Source organism: Muscardinus avellanarius (genome assembly GCF_963383645.1).
Source record: "Muscardinus avellanarius genome assembly, chromosome: 14".
In the NCBI taxonomy this organism is placed as follows: Eukaryota; Metazoa; Chordata; class Mammalia; order Rodentia; family Gliridae; genus Muscardinus; species Muscardinus avellanarius.
The window spans coordinates 48,952,164-48,977,971 of NC_137800.1; the positions used below are offsets into that span (position 1 = coordinate 48,952,164).

General features: G+C 39.7%; 2 protein-coding genes across 2 annotated transcripts in view; one reads left to right on the forward strand and one right to left on the reverse strand.

The window, feature by feature from the left end:
• Nucleotides 1-25,808, reverse strand: part of GTF2E2 (general transcription factor IIE subunit 2) — a gene marked incomplete at both ends in the record, with an annotated part of 56,848 nt that overhangs the window by 24,932 nt on the left and 6,108 nt on the right. The window contains one exon of the mRNA XM_080709762.1: nt 7,001-7,092. Within this exon, the coding sequence (XP_080565888.1) occupies nt 7,001-7,092 (92 nt within the window). The remainder of the gene's footprint in view (nt 1-7,000; nt 7,093-25,808) is intronic.
• SMIM18 (small integral membrane protein 18) lies at nt 22,433-22,720 on the forward strand (the record flags this gene model as incomplete). Its single annotated transcript, XM_080710742.1, has 1 exon — nt 22,433-22,720. The coding sequence occupies one exon, from the start codon at nt 22,433-22,435 to the stop codon at nt 22,718-22,720; it is 288 nt and encodes a 95-aa protein (XP_080566868.1).

Genomic DNA, 25,808 nt, shown 5'->3' on the forward strand with positions numbered 1-25,808 from the left:
AGCCTCAGCTACTGAGTGAGGGCATCTGCAACTTAGTGAGACCCTATTTCAAAATAAAGACTAAAAAATAAGGCTGGGAGTATAGCATGCCCCTGGGTTCAATCTCCAGTTCTGCAAAAAAAAAAAAAAAAAAAAAAAAAAAGTGTTCTATGTAGCCAATCATCTGACAAACGGGTTGGAGGTATAGTTTAGAGATAGAACAATCCTGGAACCAATCCCCAGTACTAGAGAAAGAGAGAGAAAGAGAGACTGAATACGGCCAAATTGTCCTCCAACATGGCTATACCATTTTGTATTCCCACCAACAGTGAATGAAACTTCTATTCTCTGGCTTCTGACATTTGGTACCCACATGTGTTCGTTCGTTCTTTCTTTCTTTCTTTCTTTCTTTCTTTCTTTCTTTCTTTCTATTTTTGGGGTACTGGGGTTCCTGGAAACCCTTCTACCTCTGGGCTACACTCTCAGACCTATTTTACTATTTTTTATTTTGAAACAGGGTCTCTTAAGCCAACGAGGCTGGCTTCGAACCTGCGCAATCCTCCTGTCTCCACGCCCGGCGCCCCACATGTGTTTTCTAACTTTGTCCTGCATTTCCTTTCCTTCCTTCCTTCCTTTCTTTCTTTTCTTTTTTTTTTTTTTTTTTTTTTTTTTTTGCGGTACTGGGGATGGACCTCAGGGGCATTCTACCTCTGAGCTATACCCCACACCCAGCCCTATTTTTTATTCTTTCTTTTTTTTTTTTTTTTTTTTGGTGTGTGTGTATATAATACTGGCGGTGGAAGCCAGAGGCTTTCTACCTCCAGGCTATACTCCAAGACCTATTTTATTTTTTATTTGGAAACAGTGTCTCACTAAGTTGCTGAGAGCCTTACTAAGTACCTGAGGCTGGCTTTGAACCTGTGTGATCCTCCTGTCCCAGCCTCCCAAGAGTGGGGATTACAAACATGCGCCACCACACCTGACTATTCTTTATTTTTAAACAGGATCTCACTGAGTTTCAAACCGCATCACTAAGTAGCTGAGGCTGTCCGCGAACCATGATCCTCCTGCCTCAGCCTCCTAAATGCTGGGATTACAAGCATGTGCAAGCATGCCCCGTTCCACATTTCTTTTCAAATGAGCACAGAGAGCACTTTTGGGGGAGATGTGGGAGGCAGGTACTGAGAATGTAATTCTTCAGTAGATGAACAGATAAACTACGAAACATCCAGACAACAGAATACGATTCAATGCTAAAAAGAAATTATCACCGGGCATGATGGCACACACCTGTCATCCTAGTACTTGACAGACTGACAGGAGGATCACAGATTTGATGTTAGCTGTAGCCATCTGGCGAGGCCCTCAGCAACTTTGTGAGACCTTGCTTCTAAATAAAACATAAAATAGGGCTGGGAGTATAGTTTAGAAGTAGAACAACCCTGAGTTCAATGCCCAGTACCACAAGGGACAGACAGACGAGAAGGAAGAACGGGAGGAGGAAAGGAGGCTTAATTATCTATTGAGCCATGAAAATACATGGAAAAACCTTAAATGTGTAGTACTAAGTAAAAAAAAAAAAATCTAAAATGCCCTCCCACCATAAGAGATTCTGGAAAAGGTTAAAGAATGGAGACAGATTTAAAAAAAAGAAGAAGAAAAGAAAAACTCAGTGGTTGCCAAGGATTCAGGAAGGGAAGAAAAATAGCGAGAACAGAAAGGATTTTCAGGGCAGTGAAACTACCCATGATACTATCTATAATGGTAGATACATGTCATTATACATCTGCCAAAAGCCCAGAGAATGTACAACACTTATAGTGAGCTCGATCATAAGCCATGAACACTGAGCAATAAAGAGTGACTACACAGTCACTGGAACAAATGTATTTCTTTGGTGTGAAGTACTGATAGAGAAGGAGACAGAGGGAGTATATGGAAATTCAGTACTTTCTGTTTCATTTTGCTATGAACCTAAAACTGTCTAAATACTGAAACCTATTTTATTTTAAAAAGTAAATTAAAATTTAAGTGTATGTTAAAAAGCATGTAGTAGCCAGGTATGGTGGTTCATGTCTGTAATACTAGTACTTGAGAGGCTAAGACAGAGAATCACAGGTTCATAGCCAGCCTCTGCAACTTAATGAGACCCTGTTTCAAAATAAAAAATAAAATAAAGCTGGGACAGCTGGGCGTGGTGGCGCACGCTTGTAATCCCCGCGCTCGGGAGGCTGAGACAGGAGGATCGCACAGGTTCGAAGCCAGCCTCAGCTACTTAGTGAGGCTCTCAGCAACTCAGTGAGACCCTGTTTCCAAATAAAACAGAAAATAGGTCTAGGAGTATAGCCCAGAGGTAGAAAGCCCCTGGGTTCCACTCCCAGTACCACCAAAAAAAATAATAATAATAATAATAAAGCTGGGACTGTAGTTCAGAAGTAGAATGCCTCTGTGTTCAATCCTCAGTACCAATAAAAAGCAAACAAACAAAAACCCTTCTAATATGAAATATTTTACATAGAATAGGGCAAAAATAAGAGCTGGGTGTGGTGGTGCACACTTCTAATCCCAGCATTTGGGAGGCTGAGGCAGGAAGATCTCGGTTCATGGACAGCCTCAGCTACTTAATGAGGCCCTTTACAACTCAGTGAGACCCTGTTTCAAAAAAAAAAAGAATAACGCCGGGCGTGGTGGCGCACGCTTGTAATCCCCGCGCTTGGGAGGCGGAGACAGGAGGATCGCGCAGGTTCGAAGCCAGCCGTGCTGGCGTAAGAGACCCTGTTTCAAAAATATAAAATAGGTCTGGGAGTGTAGCCCGGAGGAAGGAGGGCTTCCAGGAACCCCAGTACCACCAAAAAAAAAAAAAAAAAAAAAAAAAAGAATAAAAACTAGGGCTGGGGATGTAGCTCAGAGCAGAATGCCCCTGGGTTCCATCCCCAGCAACACACACACAAAAAAAGGTATATAGGGACTGTACATATAGCTCAGAAGTAGAGCTCCTGCCTAGCATGTGAGGCCCTGAGATTCAACAGCACCAAAAAGGAAAAAAATAATATACATATTTGTATTTTGTTTCTACATAAAGAACCACTAAATCTGGGCATGGTGGTGCACAATTTGTAATCCCTGCACTTAGAAGGCTGAGATAGGGGGATCACAGGTTCAAGGCCAGCACACAGTAACTCAGCAAAATTCTGTTTCAAAATTTAAAAATAAGCCAGGCATGACGGCACAAGCCTGTAATCTTAGTAACTGGGAGGCTGAGATGGGAGGATCCCAGGCTATAAGACAGCCTCAGCAAGTAGTGAGACTCTCATCAACCTGGGGAGATGCTGTTTCCAAATAAGAAATAAAATCGAAGCCAGGCATAGTGGGGCACTGCTTGTAATCCCAGTACTTGGGAGGCTAAGACATGAGGATTGCGGTTTGCAGATAGCCTCAGCTACTTAGTGAGGCCCTCTGCAACTCAGTGAGACCCTGTTTCAAAATAAATAAAAAATAGGGCTGGGGGTGTAGCTCAGAGGTAGAATGTCCCTGGGTTCCATCCCCAATACTACAAAAAGGGAAGGAAAGAAAAAAGAGAAAGAGAGAAAGAGAGGAAGGAAGGGAGGGAGGGAGGGAGGGAGGAAACATAGAGGCTCCAAGCTCCATCACTTTGAACAGATTAGGGAACCTAATAGTCAAGCCCTATAAAACTATCACCTCTCAGAACTAGAATAATTTGGAAAGAAAAAAACACAAAGCCTAACACACTACAAACAAAAACCATTTCATGGGCATTCACTAACTCATCCAATTATCTATTCCATTTATTTATTTATTTATTTATTTATTTATTTATTTTGCAGTACTGGGGATGGAATCCAGGGGCATTATATCTTTGAGCTACATCCCCCAGCTCTATTTTTTGTTTTTAAACAGGGTCTCGCTGAGTTGCAAAGGACCTCACTGATAGCTGAGGCTGGCTGCGAACCACGGTCCTCCTGTATCAGCCTCCCGAATGCTGGGATTACAAGTGTGCACCACCATGCTCGGCTTCTATTCAAATATTTAGTGGTAACTACTATGTCCTACAAGCACAGCATTGAGAAATCAGATGAAATGCCAGCTATTTCTGTCTTTCATGAGCTCCCAACAGAGAAGGAAAGCTAAGCATATATCTATTAAAAAAAAAGACAAATTCAAAATTGAGCATGGTGGTGCACACTTATAATCCCAGTATTTGGGAGGCTGAGATGGGAAGATTGCAAGTTCAAAGCCAGCCTTAGCAACTTAGCCAGGGTCTCAGCAACCTAGTGAGACCCTATTTCCAAATAAATAAAATCAGGCTAGGGGATGAGGCTCAGAGGTAGAATGCCTCTGGGTTCAAATCGCAGTTAAAAAAAAAAAATTTTTTTTCAGCCAGGCTTGGTGGTATATGCCCATATTCCCAACTACTTGAGGCAGGAGGATCATAAATCTGAAGCCAGCCTTGGCAACTTAGTGAGACCCTGTCTCAAAATAAAACAATAAAAATAAAACAGAGATATAGTTAAGTGATACAACACCCCTGGATTCAATACCAAGTACCACTTAAAAAGAAAGAAAAAAAAAAGACAAACACACAACAGAAATCAAAGACAGAGCTGGATGTAGACCCTTGAACACCAACTAGATACAGAGGGAAAAAGGGTTAACTGTCATACAGCACAGGTCTCTTGCTCATAAAAGGGGTACATACCCCAGAAGTACCCAAGTCAGTCAATCCAGATGATTCTTTACAGCTTTATTAAATTTTTAATCTAAAGTTTCCACTTAAAAAGTGTGTTTTACTAATATTTATTTATTTATTTGGAATTAGAGATTGAACCCAGAAACATTCTACCTCTGAGCTAAACCCCAGCCTTTTTTTGTTTTGTTTTGTTTTGCAGTACTGGGGATGGAACCTAGGGGCATTCTACCTCCAAGTTACACCCCAGCCCTATTTTTTATCCTTTATTTTGAAACACAGTCTCACCGAGTTGCAAAGGGCCTAACTAGCTGAAGCTGTCCACTAACTGCAATCCTCCCGTCTCAGCCTTCCAAATGCTGGGATTGCAAGCATGTTCCACCATGCCCAGCTTATACCCGAACCTTTTTTTTTTTTAATTTTTATCTTGAAGCAGAGTCTTGCTAAGTTGCTAAGACTGGTCTCCAACCTGAGATCCTCCAGTCTCAGTCTCCCAAGTACTGAGATGACAGCTGAACTAAATTTAGAGTGTAGCAGGACTAGTTCCTTCTGGAGTCTGAGGAGAGCATTCTCTCATTTTCTTTCTCTTTTTGTTTTCTAGAGGCCACTTGCACTCCCCAACCTATAACCCTTCCTCTAACCACTCAGCTGAGTGTCTCATCTTCCATTATTCACTTCGACTCTCCTGCCTTCTTTGCCCTTGTAGGGATACTTGTGATTACTTCAGCAACACTCTGATCTTCTACAATAAAGCCAATACCTAAAGATCCCTGATTTAATAATACCAGTGAAAAAATACTCTTTTGCCATACAATGGATCTGGATGTGGTCTCTGGAAAAGGAAATGCAGTATTCAGTTTACTATAGTACATTGTCACAAAGTTAGAAAACTTAATTTTTAACCTCATCTTACCAGTTAGCCAATTTGACTAGTAAATTTCCATCATTATGTCAGCTTAGGTATATGTGTCGTAAGAGTTACCATTTATTTGTTTGACAAATTGATTTAAAACTCACAGAAAGGTTTTGTTTGGAGAACTTGATTAAAAATAAAGGTTAGGGCCGGGCATGGTGTCTCACGCTTGTAATCCCCGCGCTTGGGAGGCTGAGACAGGAGGATCCAGGTTCATGACCAGTCTCAGCTACTTAAAGAGGCCCTCTGCAACTTAGTGAGACCCTGTTTCAAAATAAAGAATAAAAAATAGGGCTGAGAGGGGACCTCGGAGGTAGAATTCCTCTTGGTTCAATTCCCAGTACCACTAACTAACTAACTACATAAATAAATAAATAAATAAATAAATAAATAAGAATAAATAAATAAGTGTAAAAGGTTGGAAACATTAAATATTTTTATATTTTTATTAAGGTATACAATATTGAACATTCTGAAAGTGATAATTTGATAAATTTTGACATGTACACATACACACACACAAATTTTTTTTTGTGGTACCAAGGATTGAACACAGGGGTGTTCTACCTCTGTGTTATACCTCCAGCCATATTTTTAACTCTTTTTTTTTTTCTTTTTGTTGGTACTGGAATGGAACCCAGCGGTTTTCTACCCTCAGGCTACACCCCCAGACCTAATTTATACTTTATTTGGAAATGGTCTCACCAAGTTGCTGAGAGCCTCACTCAGTAGCTGAGGCTGACTTCGAACCTGAGCAATCCTGTCTCATCCTCCCAAGCATGGGATTACAAGAATGTGCCACCATGCCCAACTTAACTCTATTTTGAAACAGGGTCTCACTAAGTTGCAGAGGGCCTCACTACGTAGCTGAGGCTGGCTGCAAACCTCCTGTCTCAGCCTCCCCAGCCTCCCAAGTACTAAGATTACAAGCGTGCACCACCACGCCTGGCTCCTGGTTTGTTGTTGTTGTTTTTTTTTCTTTCTTTGGTACCAGGGATTTAACCCAAGGACATTCTACCTCTGAGCTATGCCCCCAGCCCTTTTTATTATTTATTTTGAAAGAAGATCTAAGTTGCTAAGGCTGGTCTCGAACCTGTAATTCTCCTGTCTCAGCCTCCCAAGTACTGGAATATTAAGTGTGTACCACCATGCTAGGGTAATTTTGAACCCAGAGGCATTCTACCTCCAAGCTACAGCCCCAGCCTAATTTTATTTCTTATTTGGAAACAGGGTCTCACTAGGTTGCAGAGAGCCTCTTGTTTCAGACTCCCAACTACTAGGATTACAAGCCTGCGCCACCACGCCTGGCTCAGGCTCAAATTTAACTTCTGAAAATCTGAATCCCCAGTCCCCTTCTTTTGCCAAAAAGTAACATAGAATTTGTTATTTGAGAAAATACTTACTTTCATGTAATTCACAATCTTAGCAAGAACGCCAAACTTATATCCAGAGCTTCCTGATAGAGCTTTCAAGTTAAATGATCCGTTGCTATGATCTGAAATGAAATTCAAGAAAACAATTGTAGCATCTTCACTTTATATGTCACTATGCTTTGTGTGTGTGTGTGTGTGTGTGTGTGTGTGTGTGTGTGTGTGGTACAAGAGATGGAATCCAAGGGCATTCTACCTCCAAGCTACATCCCCAGTCCTATTTTTTATTCTTTATTTTGAAACAGGGTCTCACTGAGTTGCAAAGGGCCTAAGTAGCTAAGACTGTCTGCTAACCACGATCCTCCTGTCTCAGCCTCCCAAATGTTGGAATTACAAGCGTGCGCCACCACACCCGGCTTTATTCTTTATTTTTACTCTTAAGCAGTAAAAACGATTTTCACTCTGCTAAAATATTTTTTTATCTAATAGATTCTATGCTATAATTTTTTATGAAAAACAAAATCTTTGCATGTATATTAAAATGCCTATTTTCACACTAAGGGTAAAAACAAAGTATAAATACGATAAAATAATTAAAATAATGGTATCTGTGGAACTGTAGGGGGTGGTGGCACAGTGCTAGGGATTGATCCCAAGACTTACATATTAGGCAAAAAGTGTTCTACCAATAAGCTACAACCCCAAGCCCAAATTACAGTTCTCTTCTAAGTACTATTATCTCTTCACCCTTGCCTTAAATTTGATTAGGTTTTCCCCTCCCATAATTAGATAAAGGGACATATTACAGATCTTAATCTAATCCAAAAGGCTTTTGTGTGTGTGTCTGTGGTACTGGGGATGGAGCCCTTCTACCTCTGAGCTATACTCCCAAATCTATTTTATATTTTTATTTGGAAACAGGGTCTCTTAAGCCAGCACGGCTGGCTTCGAACCTTCTTGATCCTCCTGTCTCCACCTCCCAAGCGCAGGTATTACAAGCGTGCACCATCATGCCCGGCATCCAAAAGGCTTTTTATTTTTTATTTTTTGGTAGTACTGGGGTTCCTGGAAGCCCTTCTACCTCTGGACTACACTCCCAGACCTATTTTTACATTTTTACTTGGAAACAGGGTCTCCTAAGCCAGCACACGCGACTGGCTTCGAACCTGCGCTATCCTCCTGTTTTTGCCTCCCAAGCTAGGGGATTACAAGCGTGCGCCTCCATGCCCGGCCAAAAGGCTTTTTAAATAGACTTTTATTTTTATTTGTGTGTGTGTGTGTGTGTGTGTGTGTGTGTGTGTGTGTGTGTTCTCCTAGGGGTGGAACCCAGGGACTTTTCTACCTCCAGGCTATTCTCCCAGACCTATTTTATACTTTATTTGGAAACGGTCTAAGTTGCTGAGAGCCTCACTAAGTAGCTGAGGCTGGCTTCGAACCTGTGCGATCCTCCTGTCTCAGCTTCCCAAACCCTGGGATTACAAACATACGCCACCACGCCCGGCTTTCAAATAGACTTTTAAATAAAAGAAATAAGTGGCTTTCTCCCCCCACCCATAAAGGTTTCTCAAAGATAGAGAAAATGAGAATTTGTTTCAGAACATCTACTTTTTTCTTTTTTTCAGTACTGGGAATGGAACCCAGGGACATTCTATCTCTGAGCTACACCCCCAGCCCTATTTTTTATTCTTCATTTTGAAACAGGGTCTTACTGAGTTGCAAAGAGCCTCACTAAGTAGCTGAGGCTGGTCCGCAAACCATGATCCTCCTGTCTCAGCCTCCCAAATGTTGGGATTACAAGTGTGTACCACCCACACCTGGCTCAGAACATCTACCATTTTGCTGTATACTTTTGGTGAGAAAATCCAATACCTTTCCTATTACCACAAATCCATTTTATTAGTAATACAGGAACAGTAAAACAAAAAAAAAATAAAATAAAAATAGAATCCACCACAAATATCAGAAGACATTTCAGAATATGTTCTATTAGCAAGGTGTTAGATCAGATATTATAAAGTTCCCATGTGGCTGATTCACTGAGAGAAGCTAAATAAAAGGTAAAAAGGAGTTAATTTCTGGCATTAGCTTGGTAATAATTATTTAAACAAAAGACTGCATTAGCAGAACCACAAGTCAAATGTAATAATTGTCACAGATCCAAAAGAGCAGTTTCTAGACGGCAGCACAATACTCCGTTGAGATTAGTGAAGTCTTGTGATATACTTGAGACTAAAATGAAGCTTCAAATGCAATTTTCCCTTAAAAGTAACTTTGATATAATTTTGACAAATAATTGGCACAACACATTCTACTATGTTTTTTTAAAAATAACAATAATATTAAGAATGCCTTAGGCCAGGCGTGGTGGCACACACTTGTAATCCCAGCATCTGGGAGGCTGACACAGGAGACACAGGAGAACTGCGGGTTCGCAGTGAGCCTCAGCTATTCACTGAGGCCCTTTGCAACTCAGTGAGACCTTGTTTCAAAATGAAGAATAAAACCTAGGGCCAGGGGTGTAGCTCAGAGGTAGAATGTCCCTGGATTCCATTCCCAGACCTGCCAAAAAAAAAAAAAAAAAGTGCCTTACAGGGGTGCTTTTCCATTCACTATTATATTACTGGCAATGGTTCATTTTACCAAGGCGTTCAGGACTATTTCCATAGTCTGCTATTATAACAATAGGAGTAACTAATATTTATTGAACATTTATATGCCAAACACCGTGCCAAGAAATTTTCATATTTAATTCCTTTTAAAAATTCTACTTAATAGCTGGGCTTGGTGGTGCAAGTTTGTAATCCCAGTACTTGGGAGGCTGAGACAGGAGAATCATGGTTCACAAACAGCCTCAGCTACTTAGTGAGGCCCTCTGCAACTCTGTGAGACTCTGTTTCAAAATAAATAATAATAAAAAAAAGAAATAGGGATGGAATGTAGCTCAGAAGTAGAATGCCCCTGCTTTTAATCCCCAGTAACACACACACACACACACACACACACACACACACACACACACACAAAATCCTACTTAAATTAAAGCTATTATTGTCATTTTTGTGTGTGTGTGGACGGACCACCTAGGGACTAAACCCAGGCTGTTCCATCTCTGAAGTACACTCTCAGCCATATAGGCATGCACCACCTTATCTGTCCAAGCTACACTCCCTATCCTTTAGTCAATGTGCGTGTGGGGGGCGGGGTTTTACTGGGGATTGAACCCAGAAGCATTCTACCTCCAAACTACACCCCAGCCCTATTTTATTTTTTATTTTGAAACAGGGTCTCATCAGGTTGATGCGAGTCTCATTACTTGCTGAGGCTGTCCCGGAACCTGTGATCCTACAGTTTCAGCCTCCCAGGTACTGGGATTACAGACATGTACAGGCCCCAGCCCTGTTTTATTGTTTTGAAAAAGAGTCTCACTAAGTTGATGAGGGTCTTGCTATTTACAGAGGCTGTCTTCAAACCTAAGATCCTCCTGTCTCAGCTCTCCAAATAACAGGATTACAAACATGCACCATGACACCATAAGAAAACTGTAACAGGGTATACAGTTAAATCCAATAGTAAACTCTGTATTAAAATTAAATAGACTTTACATAAATTATGCCATCTGAAATTGGCATAGTATAGAAATCCATAAATGTACATTTCATGTTTCCTTTTTTTTCTTTGCGGGTCTGGAGATGGAACCCAGGGGCATTAGACCTCCAAGCTATACCCCTGCCCTATTTTTTATTCTTTATTTGAAACAGGGTCTCACTAAGTTGCGGAGGACCTCACTAAGTATCTGAGGCTGTGGCGAACCATTGGCATTCCAGTCTCAGCCTCCTGAATGCAGGGATTACAAGAATGCGCCACTACACTGGGCTTCATGTTTACTTTTTATATTTATTTATTTATTTATTTATTTATTTATTTATTTATTTATTTTTGCGGTACTGGAGATCGAACCCAAAGGCATTCTACCTCTGAGCTATACTACTAGCTCTATTTTTTATTCTTTATTTTGAAACAGAGTCTCATAAGTTGCAAAGGGCCTCACTAAGTAGCTAAAGCTGGCTGCGAACCTGCAATTTTCCTGTCCCAGCTTTCCAAGTACTGGGATTAAAAGCGTGTGCCACCATGCCCGGCTACCTGTTTTTAACTTAGTATAAATACTATTGAAGTTCTCTTGTTCTACTATATAAACAACTAACTGGAAAGACAATGAAAAAGAGATGTAATATATTAACAAACACCATATAAAGGGTCGATTATGAACTACATACAGTCTGCTTAGAATGTGTGTGTGTTTGTGTGTGTTGGCTACTAAGGATTGAATCCAGAGGCATTCTACCTCTGAACTACACTCCCAGCTCATTTTTGTTCTGAAACAGGATCCCATGAGGTTGCTGAGAGACTCACTACATTGCTGAAGTTGGTCTTGAAACTGTGATCCTCCTGTCTCAGCCTTCCAAGTACTGGGATTACAGGGTGCATCACTACGCCCAGATCTTGCTTACTATCTTAATAACAACCATAGTTAAAACTCAATGAATATTTGTTGAATTAATAAATATAAAATAAGAGCCAAGTGTGGTGGCACATGCTTGTAATCTCAGCATTTGGGAGGCTGAAACAGGAGGGTCACAGTTTAAGGATAGCCTCAGTGAGCTCCTTAGTGAGGGCCTTTGCAACTCAGTGAAACCATTTCAAAATAAAAAATAAAAATAAGGCTAGGGATGTAGCACAGAGGTAGAGTACCCCTGGGTTCCATTTCCAGTACCTAAATAAATAACTTTCCATATACCCTTTTATGGTCCCAGAAATTAATGTACTGACTTACCTATAATTTTTTTTAAAAGTCTCTGGCCAAGCATGGTGGTGCACACTTGTAATCCTAGTACTTGGGAGACTGAGACAGGAGGATTGCTGATTCCCTGCCAGCATCAGGAACTGAGTGAGGCCCTCTACAACTTAATGAGACCCTGTTTCAAAATTTAAAAAAATAAAAATAAAATAGAGATGAGGGTATAGCTCAGAGGCAAAATGTCCCTGGGTTCAATTCCCAGTACCCAGGAAAAAAGTCTCTGTATAGCAAGGATTTCCATAGTCTGCTGGTTGTTTGTTTGTTTGTTTACGGGTCTGGGGATGAAACCCAGAGGTATTTGACCTCAAAGCTACACCCCCTGCCCATTTTTTTATTATTTATTTTTGAAACAGGGTCTCACTGAGTTGTGGAGGGCCTCACTAAGTAGCTGAGGCTGTCAGCAAACCGCGATCCTCTGGTCCCAGCCTCCCAAATGCTGGGATTACAAGCATGCGCCACCATGCCCGGCTCATAGTCTGCTGTTTTAATAACCACTCCTTAATTAAAGTTCTTGATTGTTACGTTTAGAATTCCAAATAATGCACCATAATTTAAAACATTCTATCCCAGAACAGCCAACTGTAGATGGCTTTATCATTCAAATTTCACAGATTGGGGCTGGGAATGCAGCTTGGTGGTGCAGCACTTGCCCAGCTTGCCCGAAGTTCTGGAGTCAATCCCACAGCATTACAAAACAAACAAAAAACCAGACTCCTTTGTGTGTGTATGTTTGCATACTATGGGGGGATTAAACCCAGTGTACTCTACCACTGAGCTATTCCCCAGCCCTTTTTATATATTTTTTTATTCTGAAACAATGTTTCACTAAGTTATCACTGCTAGTTTCAAGCTTATGATCTTCCCATCTCAGTCTCCCAAGTTACTAGGGTTACTGGCATGCAACACCATGTCCAGTTTAGAAACATATGTGGTATACCTACCTGAATTCACCCTCTAAAAACTTTTTTTTTTAATTTATTTTTATTGGTGCAATGTATTCATACATCATAGTGGTATAAAGAAAATACTTTTGTAGACATACATGCACATCTCGCCCAGTTAGCCCCTACCACGATCCCCACCCCATTCCCTCCCCATCCCTCCTTCCCGCGCTTGGCTTACTGGTTGACATCTAGTATTATAGCAATTTATACAATATTAACATTGATAATCTCACATAACAGTTTCATTTGTCTGGTACCAAACTTTTGATGACTTAAAGATAGCATTTCAATATTTCTTTTTGCTTTCTTTCTTACCAGAGAATATTTTTTTCTTTTTTTTTTTTAGGTGAAACTATCATACATTTATTTATTTATTTTTCAGAAAAAATCTATCCTGATATGGAATATGGACTCTAGATACCCAAAACAGTCTCAAAGGAGAACAAAGCTAGAAGATGTATATTTTCTGATTTCAAACCATATAAAGCTACAATAATTGAAACAGTGTAGTACTGTTCTAAAGGCAGATATATAAACCATTGGAGCTAAATAAAAGCCTAGAGACAAATTCTTCCATACATTGTCAAGTTATTTTTGACAAGGTTTCCATGAACTTTTGGTGGAGGAAATACTAGTCTTTTAACTAAATATTGTTGAAAAATAATAATAAATGAAAAAGAATAAAATTGGACCCTTACCTAACACATATACAAATATTAACTCAAAATAGATAAAAGACCTAAATATAAATCTTAATACTATAAGCTTTTAGAAGAAAATCTGGGTCATAAAACCTTACAACATTGAAATTGGAAGTGATTTCTTGGATATGATTTCAATGGCACAGGCAACAAAAGAGTAAATAAACTCCCTAAAAAATAAAAAAAATATTGTATATCCAAAGACAATGTAAACAGAGTTAAAAGTTACTGATCCTCTTCCAAGAGTTCCTCCTATGACCCATTTCTCCCTAACTCTCACATATTAGGGAACACCCTCTAAAAACTTGAAGAGCTAAATCCTTACTTCTTTTCTCTCAGAACTTCTCCTAAATTCAACCATCACAAAGAAATAATCACTTTAGCCGGGCGTGGTGGCGCACGCTTGTAATCCCCGCGCTTGGGAGGCAGAGACAGGAGGACCGCGCAGGTTCAAAGCCAGCCGCGCGCGTGGGCTTAGGAGACCCTGTTTCCAAATATAAAAATGTAAAAATAGGTCTGGGAGTGTAGCCCGGTGGTAGAAGGGCTTCCAGGAACCCCAGTACCACCAAAAAAAAAAAAAAAAAAAAAAAGAAATAATCACTTTAAGAGGGTAAGATTTATATATGAACAAGTATTGAGAGAAAAGTAAAGAAATTTTTATTTTTGAGCCAGGCGTGGTGGCACACGCTTGTAATCCCCGCGCTTGGGAGGTGGAGACAGGAGGATAGCACAGGTTCGAAGCCAGCCGCACTGGCTTAAGAGACCCTGTTTCCAAATAAAAATATAAAATAGGTCTGGGAGTGCAGCCCGGAGTTAGAAGGGCTTCCAGGAACCCCAGTACCACCAAAAAAAAAAAAAAGAAAAAGAAAAGAAAAAGAAAAGAAAGAAAGAAATTTTTATTTTTGAGATTTTATGCACAATTCCTGAAGAAATTATCAAGCTCGTTAACCTGGACCACTGTTTCCTAAGTTACCACCTCTCCTGACATTATATTCTAGCCTTAGCACTAAAATATTCACTAAAGGATATAAAGTTTTATAACCACTAAAGAAACACCAAATTGTTAGCAACATCCAATTTCTATGTAAGAATTTATTTAGCTTAAGGACAAAGATAAATAAAAGGGTTTTAGTTGCTATCCTAGACAGCTCTGTTGGAGTTTATGAATGATTTACTCTTTGGGTGGCAGGACTTAATGCAAATGAACACAGAGGAAACTGTCAGCTGCACCCGGGAGCAGCCAATAGCAGCACAGCTCCATCTTGGCTGTGCACCAGACTGCATTACAAACAGACGATACCATCGCTTCGACAGCATCCCTTCAGACAAGAGGTAGGTTTATGATCTTTTTTTTTATTTAGTAGTCCATGTCCTTAATGATGCAATAGGAAAATATTTTACCATCAAAATCAACCAGAAAGCTTTGTTCCTACTACAGACCTAAAAAAAGCAATGTATTAATTCCACTGCTTGGTAGAATTTTATTATGAAAATATGAAGACTGCCTTGTGCTAGTCGATAAGAACCCTTCCCATCTGAGCCTTAATGGAAAATTCATTACATTTTGTATGAACCAGATCTATATCCAGATCTTAAGTAAACCACAAGCATTTGATGTTAACTGGTTACCTGCTAATTTCATTTTCTCAGAGCAATTTCAGCAGTTTGGTTTGTCTCAACAAAGGATTTTTCTTAAAGAAAAATCTAGACTAAAAGCAAATTCTGGACTAAAGCTTTCTGAATATATGTACAAATTTTTTTCTGGCTGGTAAATAGCAACTACTCATGAAAAAGTTTACTATATTTTTTAAAACATGAGAAAATAGTTCAATTTTTTTTTTACTTTGAGTACAGAGAATGCCAAGATTTTTATATAAAAATTTAAAAACCATAAAACATATTAAATGTTCTGTATCATACTCTAACTAGATTATTTAGTTTCAGACTTTCCTAACATTTATAGTAAAAAAAAAAAATTCCTCACAATGACATATATTTCACTGTAATATACAAGTCATGCTATTATTAAATAAAAATCTGTTTAGACAGCCTTTTTTTTTGCTAAGCACAAAAATATGTTTATCACAGCATTAAAATATAATGTTGAAGTGATTCTTAAACTGATCCTCAGAATAAGTCAAAGTTTTTGATAAAACTATTTTAAAATAAAATTATATCTAAGAAAAACTGTTGAAGGAAGGAGGATAATTCTAGGTAATAAGATTATTTTCATGGCTCAGAGTATCTGCTCACATCTATTATAAATTAGTATTAGTTAAAGATCGAATTCCTAATTTTACAGTACCTAAGCATGAAATATCATTATTATAGACACTAGAGCTCTAGAATACATGCTATACATACTGACCCAAAGATTCAACTTTTGTCCTTTCTCTTGCTGCTAAATTCATCTGTTCTTTAAAAGACTATGTGGTTTCCTTTTGGAGTTTTTCTCATAATTTCTATTTCTTAGTCAGGGTTCAGCTGGAGTAAAATAATCCTTGCAAACCCCAAAGGTTTCTGTAAGAAGATATTAGATCCCCTCAGGTTCTGGAATTAATTACCTAGAAACCATTCCTGCTTACTACACAAAGTGAGAGCCGAAGAAAGGTTCCAGACAACACACTTTTGTCAATAAAACGGTAAACTTACAACTTAAGTTTCAGTTAAATTATAAACAGAACCCCAACCACCCAACATTGTTCAAACACTCGCACAAGCCTACATTTTATTTGTAATACATCCACAGTTAGCCCAGATGGGTGCTTAGTGCTGAACAGACCTAGAAGCACGGCTGATCTCAGACAGTTGCAGAGCCTGAATTAAGTGAGTTCCTCTATATTTAAAGGCTATTATGATTAACTGATCACATTTCAAAGTGCTTTGCTTAAAAACTCAGAGGATTCAGAGTTTTTACAATAAATACAGTTAATGTATGATTTTATTCTGATCTGGTACTCCAACATTCCAGAAAAGTTCCAAATCCTATCCTCAAATTCTACTGGGATCATTCGAATGGGAAAAAAAAAAAAAAAAAAAGATAAAGGGAATATTCCAAAAATCACATAAAACAAAATGAAAAAAATACACTAAAAAAATGTTATTTGCTTTAAAACTCCATTCCTATGACACAATATTAAAAGGAAGGGAAGATCCAAAAAGAATACAGGAGATTGTTTAATGCCATTTTCTCTTTTTATATGGTATATTTATAGAATTTGGTTACTATAAATATTCATGTTAATTTCAAAAAATATATTTAGGAGAAAAACCTAAGGGCATACTTATTTTCACATGCATAATTATATCTAATTTATCAAAATAAGGATTTAGAGGGGTTTTTTTTGAGGGGGTACTAGGAATGTAACCCAGGGACCTTCTACCTCTAGGCTACACCCCCACCCCTATTTCATTTTCTATTTGGAAACAGGGTTTGCTAAGTTGCTGACTGCCTCACTAAGTTGCTGACGCTGGCCATGAACCTGTAATTCTCCTGTCTCAGCCTCTCAAGTACTGGGATTACAGGCATGTACCACCAGGCCTGGCTAAGATTTAGTCTTTACCTTAAATTTAACACATCTAATGCCCGGATTAGAAGGAAAACCTTCTAAAGGACTGGGTGGCAGATGCAGATCAGTGGTAGCACATTTGCTCTGCATGTGAAGGCACTGAGTCCCTCTCTAATATAGTAATAATTAATCTCAACAAGTGAGCAAACTAAAAGGCCTTGGCCTAAAGGCCTGAAAGTCTAAGAAATATTTTCATAAGTGCTGGAGGGGGAATCTTAGGTAAGTACAGATATAATTATTACGACCCATGGACATTTCTTCCTCCTTTTTACCTACACACAGAAGGTGACGCTGCCCTTTTTTTCACAAGGTCCTACTCTTCACTATTATATTCTGCTCTTCAGCTTTCCCTGAAAGCTGGGAAATACTGGTTTGTTGTGCCTCACTTCAAGATGATCATCCAACTCAGTGAGACCTGATTTCAAAATAAAGAATAAAAAATAGGGCAGGGGGTGTAGCTCGGAGATCGAATGCCCCTGGGTTCCACCCCCAGACCCGCAAAAAAAAAAAAAAAAAAAAAAAATGATCATCAAGCACCATAAAATTGAAGGAATATTTTTCTTTCTTTTTTTTTTGGGGGGGGGGGAACGAGGGGAGAGGTATTGAATCCAGGGCCATACTACCTCCAAGCTACATTCCCAGACCTATTTTATTTCTTATTTAAAAACGGTCTCGCCGGGCGTGGTGGCGCACGCTTGTAATCCCCGCACCTGGGAGGCTGAGACAGGAGGATAGCGCAGGTTCGAAGCCAGCCTCCGCTGGCTTAAGAGACCCTGTTTCCAAATAAAAAATATAAAATAGGTCTGGGAGTGTAGCCCGGAGGTAGAATGCCCCTGGGTTCCATCCTCAGTACCACCAAAATAATAATCATAATAATAATCATTATCATCATCATCACCCATGGTGTGGAAGCAAATGCCTAGAGGTAGAGAGGGGGAAGAGTTAATCAATGAAGTTGTAGTATGAGCACATAGGGGTTTAGTATGCTCCTACTTTTTTTTTGTACTACCTTGAAGTTTTCTGTACACAAGATATACATACACTGGATGCCTCTATAATTAGAAAAGTATTTGGTAGCAGGGTGTGATAGTGCACACCTCTAATTCTAGTACTTTGGAGGGTAACACAGGAGGATCACAGGTTTGCAGCCACCTCAGCAATTTAGCAATGTTCTATGAAACTTACTGAGATCTTGTTTAAAAAAACAAAAAAGGGGCTATGGGTATATCTCAGAGGCAGAAGGTCGAGTCCAATCCTCAGTACCACATAAAAAAAAAAAAAAAAAGAACAAAGCCAGGTGTGCTGGCACACACTTGTAATCCCAGTACTCGGGAGGCTGAGACAGGAGGATCATGCAGGTTTGAAGCCTGCCTCAGCTACTTAATGAGGCTCTCAGTAGTTTAGTAAGACCTTGTTTCCAAATAAAATATAAAATGGGTCTGGGAGTGTAGCTCGGAGGTAAAGCTCCTCAGTTCCATCCCCAGTATCACACACACACACACACACACACACACACACACACACACACAAAAGAACAAAGAGCCGGGCAGGTGGCACAAACCTGTAATTCCAGTAACTTGAGAGGCTGAGACAGAAAAATTGAAGGTTCATAGCTAGCCTTGGCAATTTAGTGAGGCCCTCCACAATTCTGTGAGATTCTGTTTCAAATTAATATTTAGTAGCCAGGCATGGTGGCGCACGCTTGTAATCCCTGCGCTTGGGAGGCGGAGACAGGAGGATCGCGCAGGTTCGAAGCCAGCCATGCTGGCTTAAGAGGCCCTGTTTCCAAATAAAATATAAAATAGGTCTGGGAGTGCAACCGGAGGTAGAAGGGTTCCATCCCCAGTACCACAAAAAACAAAAATTAATATTTAGTAGGCTGGGCATAATGGTGAAGAAGGATCACACAGGTTCAAAGCCACCCTCAGCTACATAGTGAGGCTCTCAACAACTTAGCGAGACCCTGTTTCCAAATAAAATATAAAAAATAGTGGCTGGGAGTATTGCCTGGAGGTAGTGGTACATTCCCAGTACCACCAAAAGAAGAAAGAAAAAGTCAAAGTCAGGTGCAGTGGCACAAGCCTATAATCCCAGTACTATGGAGGCTGAAACAGGAAGACTGTAGGTTTGAGGACAGCCTCAGCAACTTAATGAAAATCTCGGCAACCTAGCAAGACTGTTTCAAAATAAAAAATAAAAGGCTGGGGTGTCGGGCATGGTGGTGCACGCTTGTAATCCCAGCATTTGGGAGGCTGAGACTGGAGAATCAAGGCTCGCAGATAGCCTCAGCTACTTAGTGAGGCCCTCTGCAACTTAGTGAGACCCTGTTTCAAAATAAAGAATAAAAAATAGTGCTTGAGCTGGGCGTGGTGACACACGCTTGTAATCACAGCGCTTGGGAGGCTGAGACAGAAGTATCTCACAGGTTCAAAGCCAACCTCAGCTACTGAGTGAGGCTCTCAGCAACTTAGTGAGACCCTGTTTCCAAATAAAGTATAAAATAGGTCTGGGAGTATTGTCCGGAGGTAGAAAAGCCCCTGGGTTCCACCCCTAGTACCACCAAGGCGGGGGAGGGGGGGAATAGCGCTTGGAGTTAGAATGCCCCTGGGTTCCATCCTCTCAATACTGCAAAAAAAAAGGGGGGGGGGGCTGGGGTGTAACTCAGAGGAAGAAGGTCCTGGAATTCAATTCCCAGTACCAAAAGAGAAAGAAAAAAGAAAAGCATTTGGGTACTACAGTGGGTAGTAAATATTTGTAAGAATGAATGAATGCCTGTTTCCAAGTCTAGAGTAAAGAAAAAACATACAAAATAATAACAATCCGTGAATTAAGAAAATAAAACTTTATTTTCTCTTATTTTCAAAATTTTCATAGTGTATAGGTATAACTTTTAAAAAATAAAGTCGGGTATGGTGGTGCACACCTGTAATCCCAGTTCTTGGGAGGCAGACTTAGGAAGATAGCAGGTTTGACATCATTCTCAACAACTTAGCAATGTCCTGAACATCATAAGACCCTGTTTCAAAATAAAAACATAGCCAAGTGTGTTGGCATATGCTTGTAACCCCAGAAGTTGGGAGGCTGAGACAGGAGAATCGCAGTTCAACGACAGTCTCAGCTACTTAGTGAGTCCATTTGCAACTCAGTGAGACCCTGTTTCAAAATAAATAATAAAAAATAGGGCTGGGGGTGTAGCTTGGAGGTAGAATGCCCCTGGATTCCTTCCCCAGTGTCACAAAAAAATAAAAAATTTTAAAATTTTAAAAATAAATAAAAATGCTAGGAGCAGTGGTGCATACCTGTAATCTGAGTACTTATGAGGCTGAGACAGGAAGGTCATGGGTTCACAGCCAGTCTTGGCAAATTAGGAAAACCCTCAGCAACTTAGCCAGACCCTGTTTCAAAATAAAAATAAATAGGGCTAGGAGTATAGCTCTAGTACTAATAAAAACAAAAATCCCCAGTACAGGAAGGAAGGTCTTAAAAGACTAAGAAAAATTAAATTGTTCCTTTCATTCCTATTTAAGATCTAACAAGTATATCAACAAGAGCAAAACAAGGCAAAAATATTGAAAATGATTTTTTTTATTTGAGAAGATAGTAAGGATTGAATCCAGAAGTATTCTACCTCTGAGCTACACCCCTAGCCCTTTTTATTTTGAAACAGGATCATGCTAAGTTGTTAAGGTTTTGTAAATTGCTAGAGTTGGCTTTGAACCTGTGATCCTTTTGTTTCTGCCTCCCATGTATGAAGATTACATGCATGTTCCACCGTGCCTGGCTAGGAATATTGAAATTTTAGTGCACCAGTTTATTTTGTGACATGCAATAGTTATTTATTATTTATTTGGTACTGGGAATGGAAACCAAGGACATTCTACCTCTAAACTATACCCCCAACCCTATTTTATGATTTCATTTTGAAACAGGATCTCAAAAAGTTGCAGAGGGCCTCACTAAGTTGCTGAGGCTGGCCACCAACCTGTGATCCTTCTGTCTCAGCCTCCCAAACACTGGTATTACAAGCATGTACCACCCATCCTGGCTTGCAATAGTTATTTAGTAACTGATACCTTTCAAAGGATAAATTTGTATTTTTAATATTACTGTTAATGGGTCATTCACATATATGAAACATTTAAGACTATCATTTACATAACAAACCATCCCTAGATTCAAGTCTCTTCATAACCAACTTAGCCTACTATTTTATATTTATTCTGAAAACTGACATTATCTGGCCTTTCTTTCTCTTCCATTTTTCATTCAGCCACGACTTCCTGATTCAGATCACCGGTCACTGGCACTGACGGAGTGGCAATAAGAGACAAAAGCACACTTAACCAGGACGGTAAGAACCATAAACGTGGGACCAAGGTCTTCCGGGGCAGTCTAAAGAACTGGGGATAAAACCTGGGGCCTCGCTAATAAGCATTCTCCCACTGAGCTACATCCCCAACCACTAAATGCCAAGATTTCTTTATATTTTTTCTTTTTTGTGGTACTAGGGATTGAATGCAGGGGCATTTACCTCCAGGCTACATACTCAACCTCAGCCCTATTTTATTTTTTATTTTGAAACAGATTCTCACTAAGCTGCTGAGGCTGGCTGAGAACCTGTGATTCTCCCATCTCAGCCTCCCAAGCACTGGAATTACTAGTATGCACAACCATGTTCAGCTCAAACTGAGATGTGGGGGAAGGGTGTGTGTGTTAGGGATGAAACCCAGGGGCATGTTACCTCCGAGCTACACAGTCCTACTTTTTATTCTTTATTTTGAAACAGGGTCTGAGTTGCAAAGGGCCTCACTAAGTAGCTGAGGCTGGCCGCGAACCCAGATCTTCCTGTCTCAGCCTCCTGAATGCTGGGATTACAAGTGTGTGCCACCACATTCAGCTTTCAAACTGAGATTTTTAAGAGATAATTGCTCACTGACCACTGCTTTAGTCAAGTTGTATTTAAATCAATCAACACTTTGTTCCCCCTGCTTTAGCAATTAGTTTCTATAAATGAATCTTAAACAAAAATATTTAACAAATGGTACATACAGAGTATGTTTTAAATATTTGACCCCACCAAATGTTGTGTGTGGATGTCACCATCACTATACTATGAACTACATTCTGATGTGAGACTATGTATGATGCACCAATAAAAGTTTAAAAATAATTAAAAATGAAAAAAGTATTTGATATAAATATATAAAAATTCAAAACTACAATTCAGTCATTAATCCTGTTAAATAATAAATAAAAATTCATGTTATTTATGTAAATTTACTAAGAAATCATAATACTGACATTTGAATGGACAAATCTCTAGTTTGGTTATGTAAATTCATTTTCTACCTTCTTATAGATTCAAAAAGGCAATACAAGAAGTGGAATCAGTAAGCATGGCTTCCAGCTACTGGAATGAAACTACTACCTCTGTGTATCAGTACCTTGGTTTTCAAGTTCAAAAAATTTACCCCTTCCATGATAACTGGAACACAGCCTGCTTTGTCATCCTGCTCTTATTTATTTTTACCGTGGTATCTTTAGTGGTGCTGGCTTTCCTTTATGAAGTGCTTGACTGTTGCTGCTGTGTAAAAAACAAAACTGTGAAAGACCTGAAAAGTGAACCCAACCCTCTTAGAAGTATGATGGACAACATCAGAAAACGAGAGGCTGAAGTGGTGTAGCCCTCTGCTGAAGATGAACAGAGGCCTTCAGCCTCCCGAGGAAAAGTTCCTGAGGCCAATTATTACTACCAAACTGATCCTGAATTTGTCAAGATTTCTAGTGGGGTAAAAAATAAGTAAAATATGTGCATGTGTGACTGTATTCTTTTCATTAAATATAAAGTAAAACTTGATAAATGTCAATTTAACAATCTACTTAATATGACACTTCAAAACTGGATAAAAAGATCTAATTCAAACAGAGCATGGTGGTGATTGCTTGTAATTATGGTACTTGGGAGGCTGAGACAGAATCACAGGTTCACCACTAGCCTCAGCTACTTAGTGAGGCCCTGTTTCAAAATAAAGAATAAAAAGCCAGCAGGGCATGGTGGAGCATGATGTAATCCCAGCATTTGCGAGGCTAAGACAAGAGGATCCGGGTTCATGGCCAGCCTCAGCTACTTAGTTTAGGCCCTTTGCAACTCAGTAAGAGCCTATTTTAATTAATTAATTTATTTATTGTGGTACTGGGGGTGGAACCCAGGGACTTTTCTACCTCCGGGCTATTCTCCCAGACCTGTTTTTATACTTTTATTTGGAAACAGGGTCTCACTAAGTTGCTGAGAGCCTCACTCAGTAGCTGGGGCTGGCTTCGAACCTGTGTAATCCTGTCTCAGCCTCCCCAGCGCTGGGATTACAAGCGTGCAACACCATACCTGGCTTGAGACCCTGTTATACAAAAAAATAAAGAATAAAAAATAGGCCGGGCGTGGTGGCGCACGCTTGTAATCCCCGCACTTGGGAGGCAGAGACAGGAGGATCGCACTGGTTCGGGGCCAGCCTCGCTGGTTTGAGAGACCCTGTTTCTAAATAAAAATGTAAAAATAGGTCTGGGAGTGTAGCCCGGATGTAGAAGGGCTTCCAGGAACCCCAGTTCCACCAAAAAAAAAAAAAAGAATAAAAAATAGGGCTAGGGGTATAGCTCAGAGGTAGAATGCTTCTGGGTTCAATCTACAATACCATACACACACACACACACACACACACAAAGAATAAAAAGTCAGGCATGGTGGCACATGCTTGTAATTCCAGTACTAGGGAGGCTGAGACAGGAGGATCACAGGTTCACGGCCAGCCTCAATCAATTAGTGAGACTCTGTTTCAAAATAAAGAATAAAAAATAGGGCTGGAGGTATAGCTTGGAGGTAGATGCCCTTGGTTCCAATCCCCAGTACCACACACACACACACACACACACACACACACAAAATCTATATTGAGCAGCAAAAGGTAAACTGGAAAACAAAAGCAAGGTAATAATGCTAAAATTATTCATAGCAAAACAATTTATGTGAACTAAAAAGTAAAATTTGCATACCAAAAATGCTATCTAAAATAAATTTTTAAATCCAAAGTAAAATATTTCCAATTATACAGTCACTAATAAAAATTAGTTATTTTCTAATTTATTAAAGAAAATATATGGTTTTTAATGAACTGAGTTTTATGTAAGACTAGTATGAAAAGGCTTCAAAATAAAGCCAGGCTTGATGGTGCACGCTTGTAATCCTAGCATTTGGGAGGCTGAGACAGGAGGATTGTGATTCACAGCCAGCCTCAGTTACTTAGTGAGGCCCTTTGCAACTCAGCGAGGCCCTGTTTCAAAATTAAAGAATAAAAAAAAGGGCTGGGGGTGTAGCTCAGAGGTAGAATGTCCCTGGGTTCAATCCCAGACTGGAAATTTTATTTCTTAAGGGCTGTATAGATGTAATGTTCTGTATAGATATAATGTTCTAATGTCTTAATATCATTTTACTTAATATTATTTTACACCCCTGAGAAAAATAAAGCATGTTTCTTAACCACTACACTATCCACAGGCAGAAATGACGCTCCTAGAAATTTATTCTGAGAAATTAGTTTAAAAGAAAAACAGCTCAGGTAGGCGTGGTAACATACACGTTGGAGGCTGAGACAGGAGGATTGCAGGTTCATGGCCAGCCTCAGCTACTTAGTGAGGTCCTCTGCAATTTACTGAGACCTTGTTTTGGCACACACTTATAATCTCAACATTTGGGAGGCTAAAACAGGAGGATTGAGATTTATGGGCAGCCTCAGCTACTTAGTAAAGCTCTTTGCAACTCAATGAAACTCTGTTTCTAAATAAAGAATTAAAAAATAGGTGTGGTGGCGCATGCTTGTAATCCCAGCATTCAGGAGGCTGAGACCTGGAGGATCGCAGTTCACGGACACCTCAGCTACTTAGTGAGGTCCTCTGCAACTCAGTGAGACCCAGTTTCAAAATAAAGAATAAAAAGTAGGGCAGGGGGTGTAGCTCAGAGGTAGAATGCCCCTGGGTTCCATCCCCAGACCCGCAAAAAGAATAAATAAATAAAAACTAAATTAAATTAAATTTAAAAATAGGGCTGGGAGTGTAGCTAAGAGGTAGAATGTCCCTGGGTTCTATCCTCAGTACTGCAAAAAATAAACAAATAAAAATATAATAAATAAAATAATAAATAGGACTGGGGATATAGCTTGGAGGTAGAATGCTTCTGGGTTCCATCCTCAGTACCACAAAAAAAAAAAAAAAAAAAAAAAGAACTGGAGGTATAACTCAGTGAGAGTACAACAGGGGTTCAATTTCCAGACAGACAGACAGACAGACAGACACACACACACACACACACACCACTAACAGTCAAAAAATCATCTTTCTACAAAGCATTGATTTGTTTTATTTCTTCTAACATTAGAAACAAACAGTCATGGGTGATGGTGCATGGCTATAATCCCAGAACCTGGAAGGCTGAGACAGGTAGGGAGGTTTGAAGCCAGCCTCAGCAACTTAGGAAGGCTCTCAGCAACCTAGAGAGACTCTGTTTCCAAATGAAAATAAAAAGGGACTGGGAGTGCAGCTTGGAGGTAGCATGCCCTGAGATCAATCCCATCACCACAAAAAGAAAAAGAAAAAAGAAAAAGAAACACAAATATTATTACCAACACTCAAAACCACGGTGAAACCATGTAAAATACTTGGGTAATCAGCCGGGCGTGGTGGCGCACGCTTGTAATCCCCGCGCTTGGGAGGCAGAGACAGGAGGAT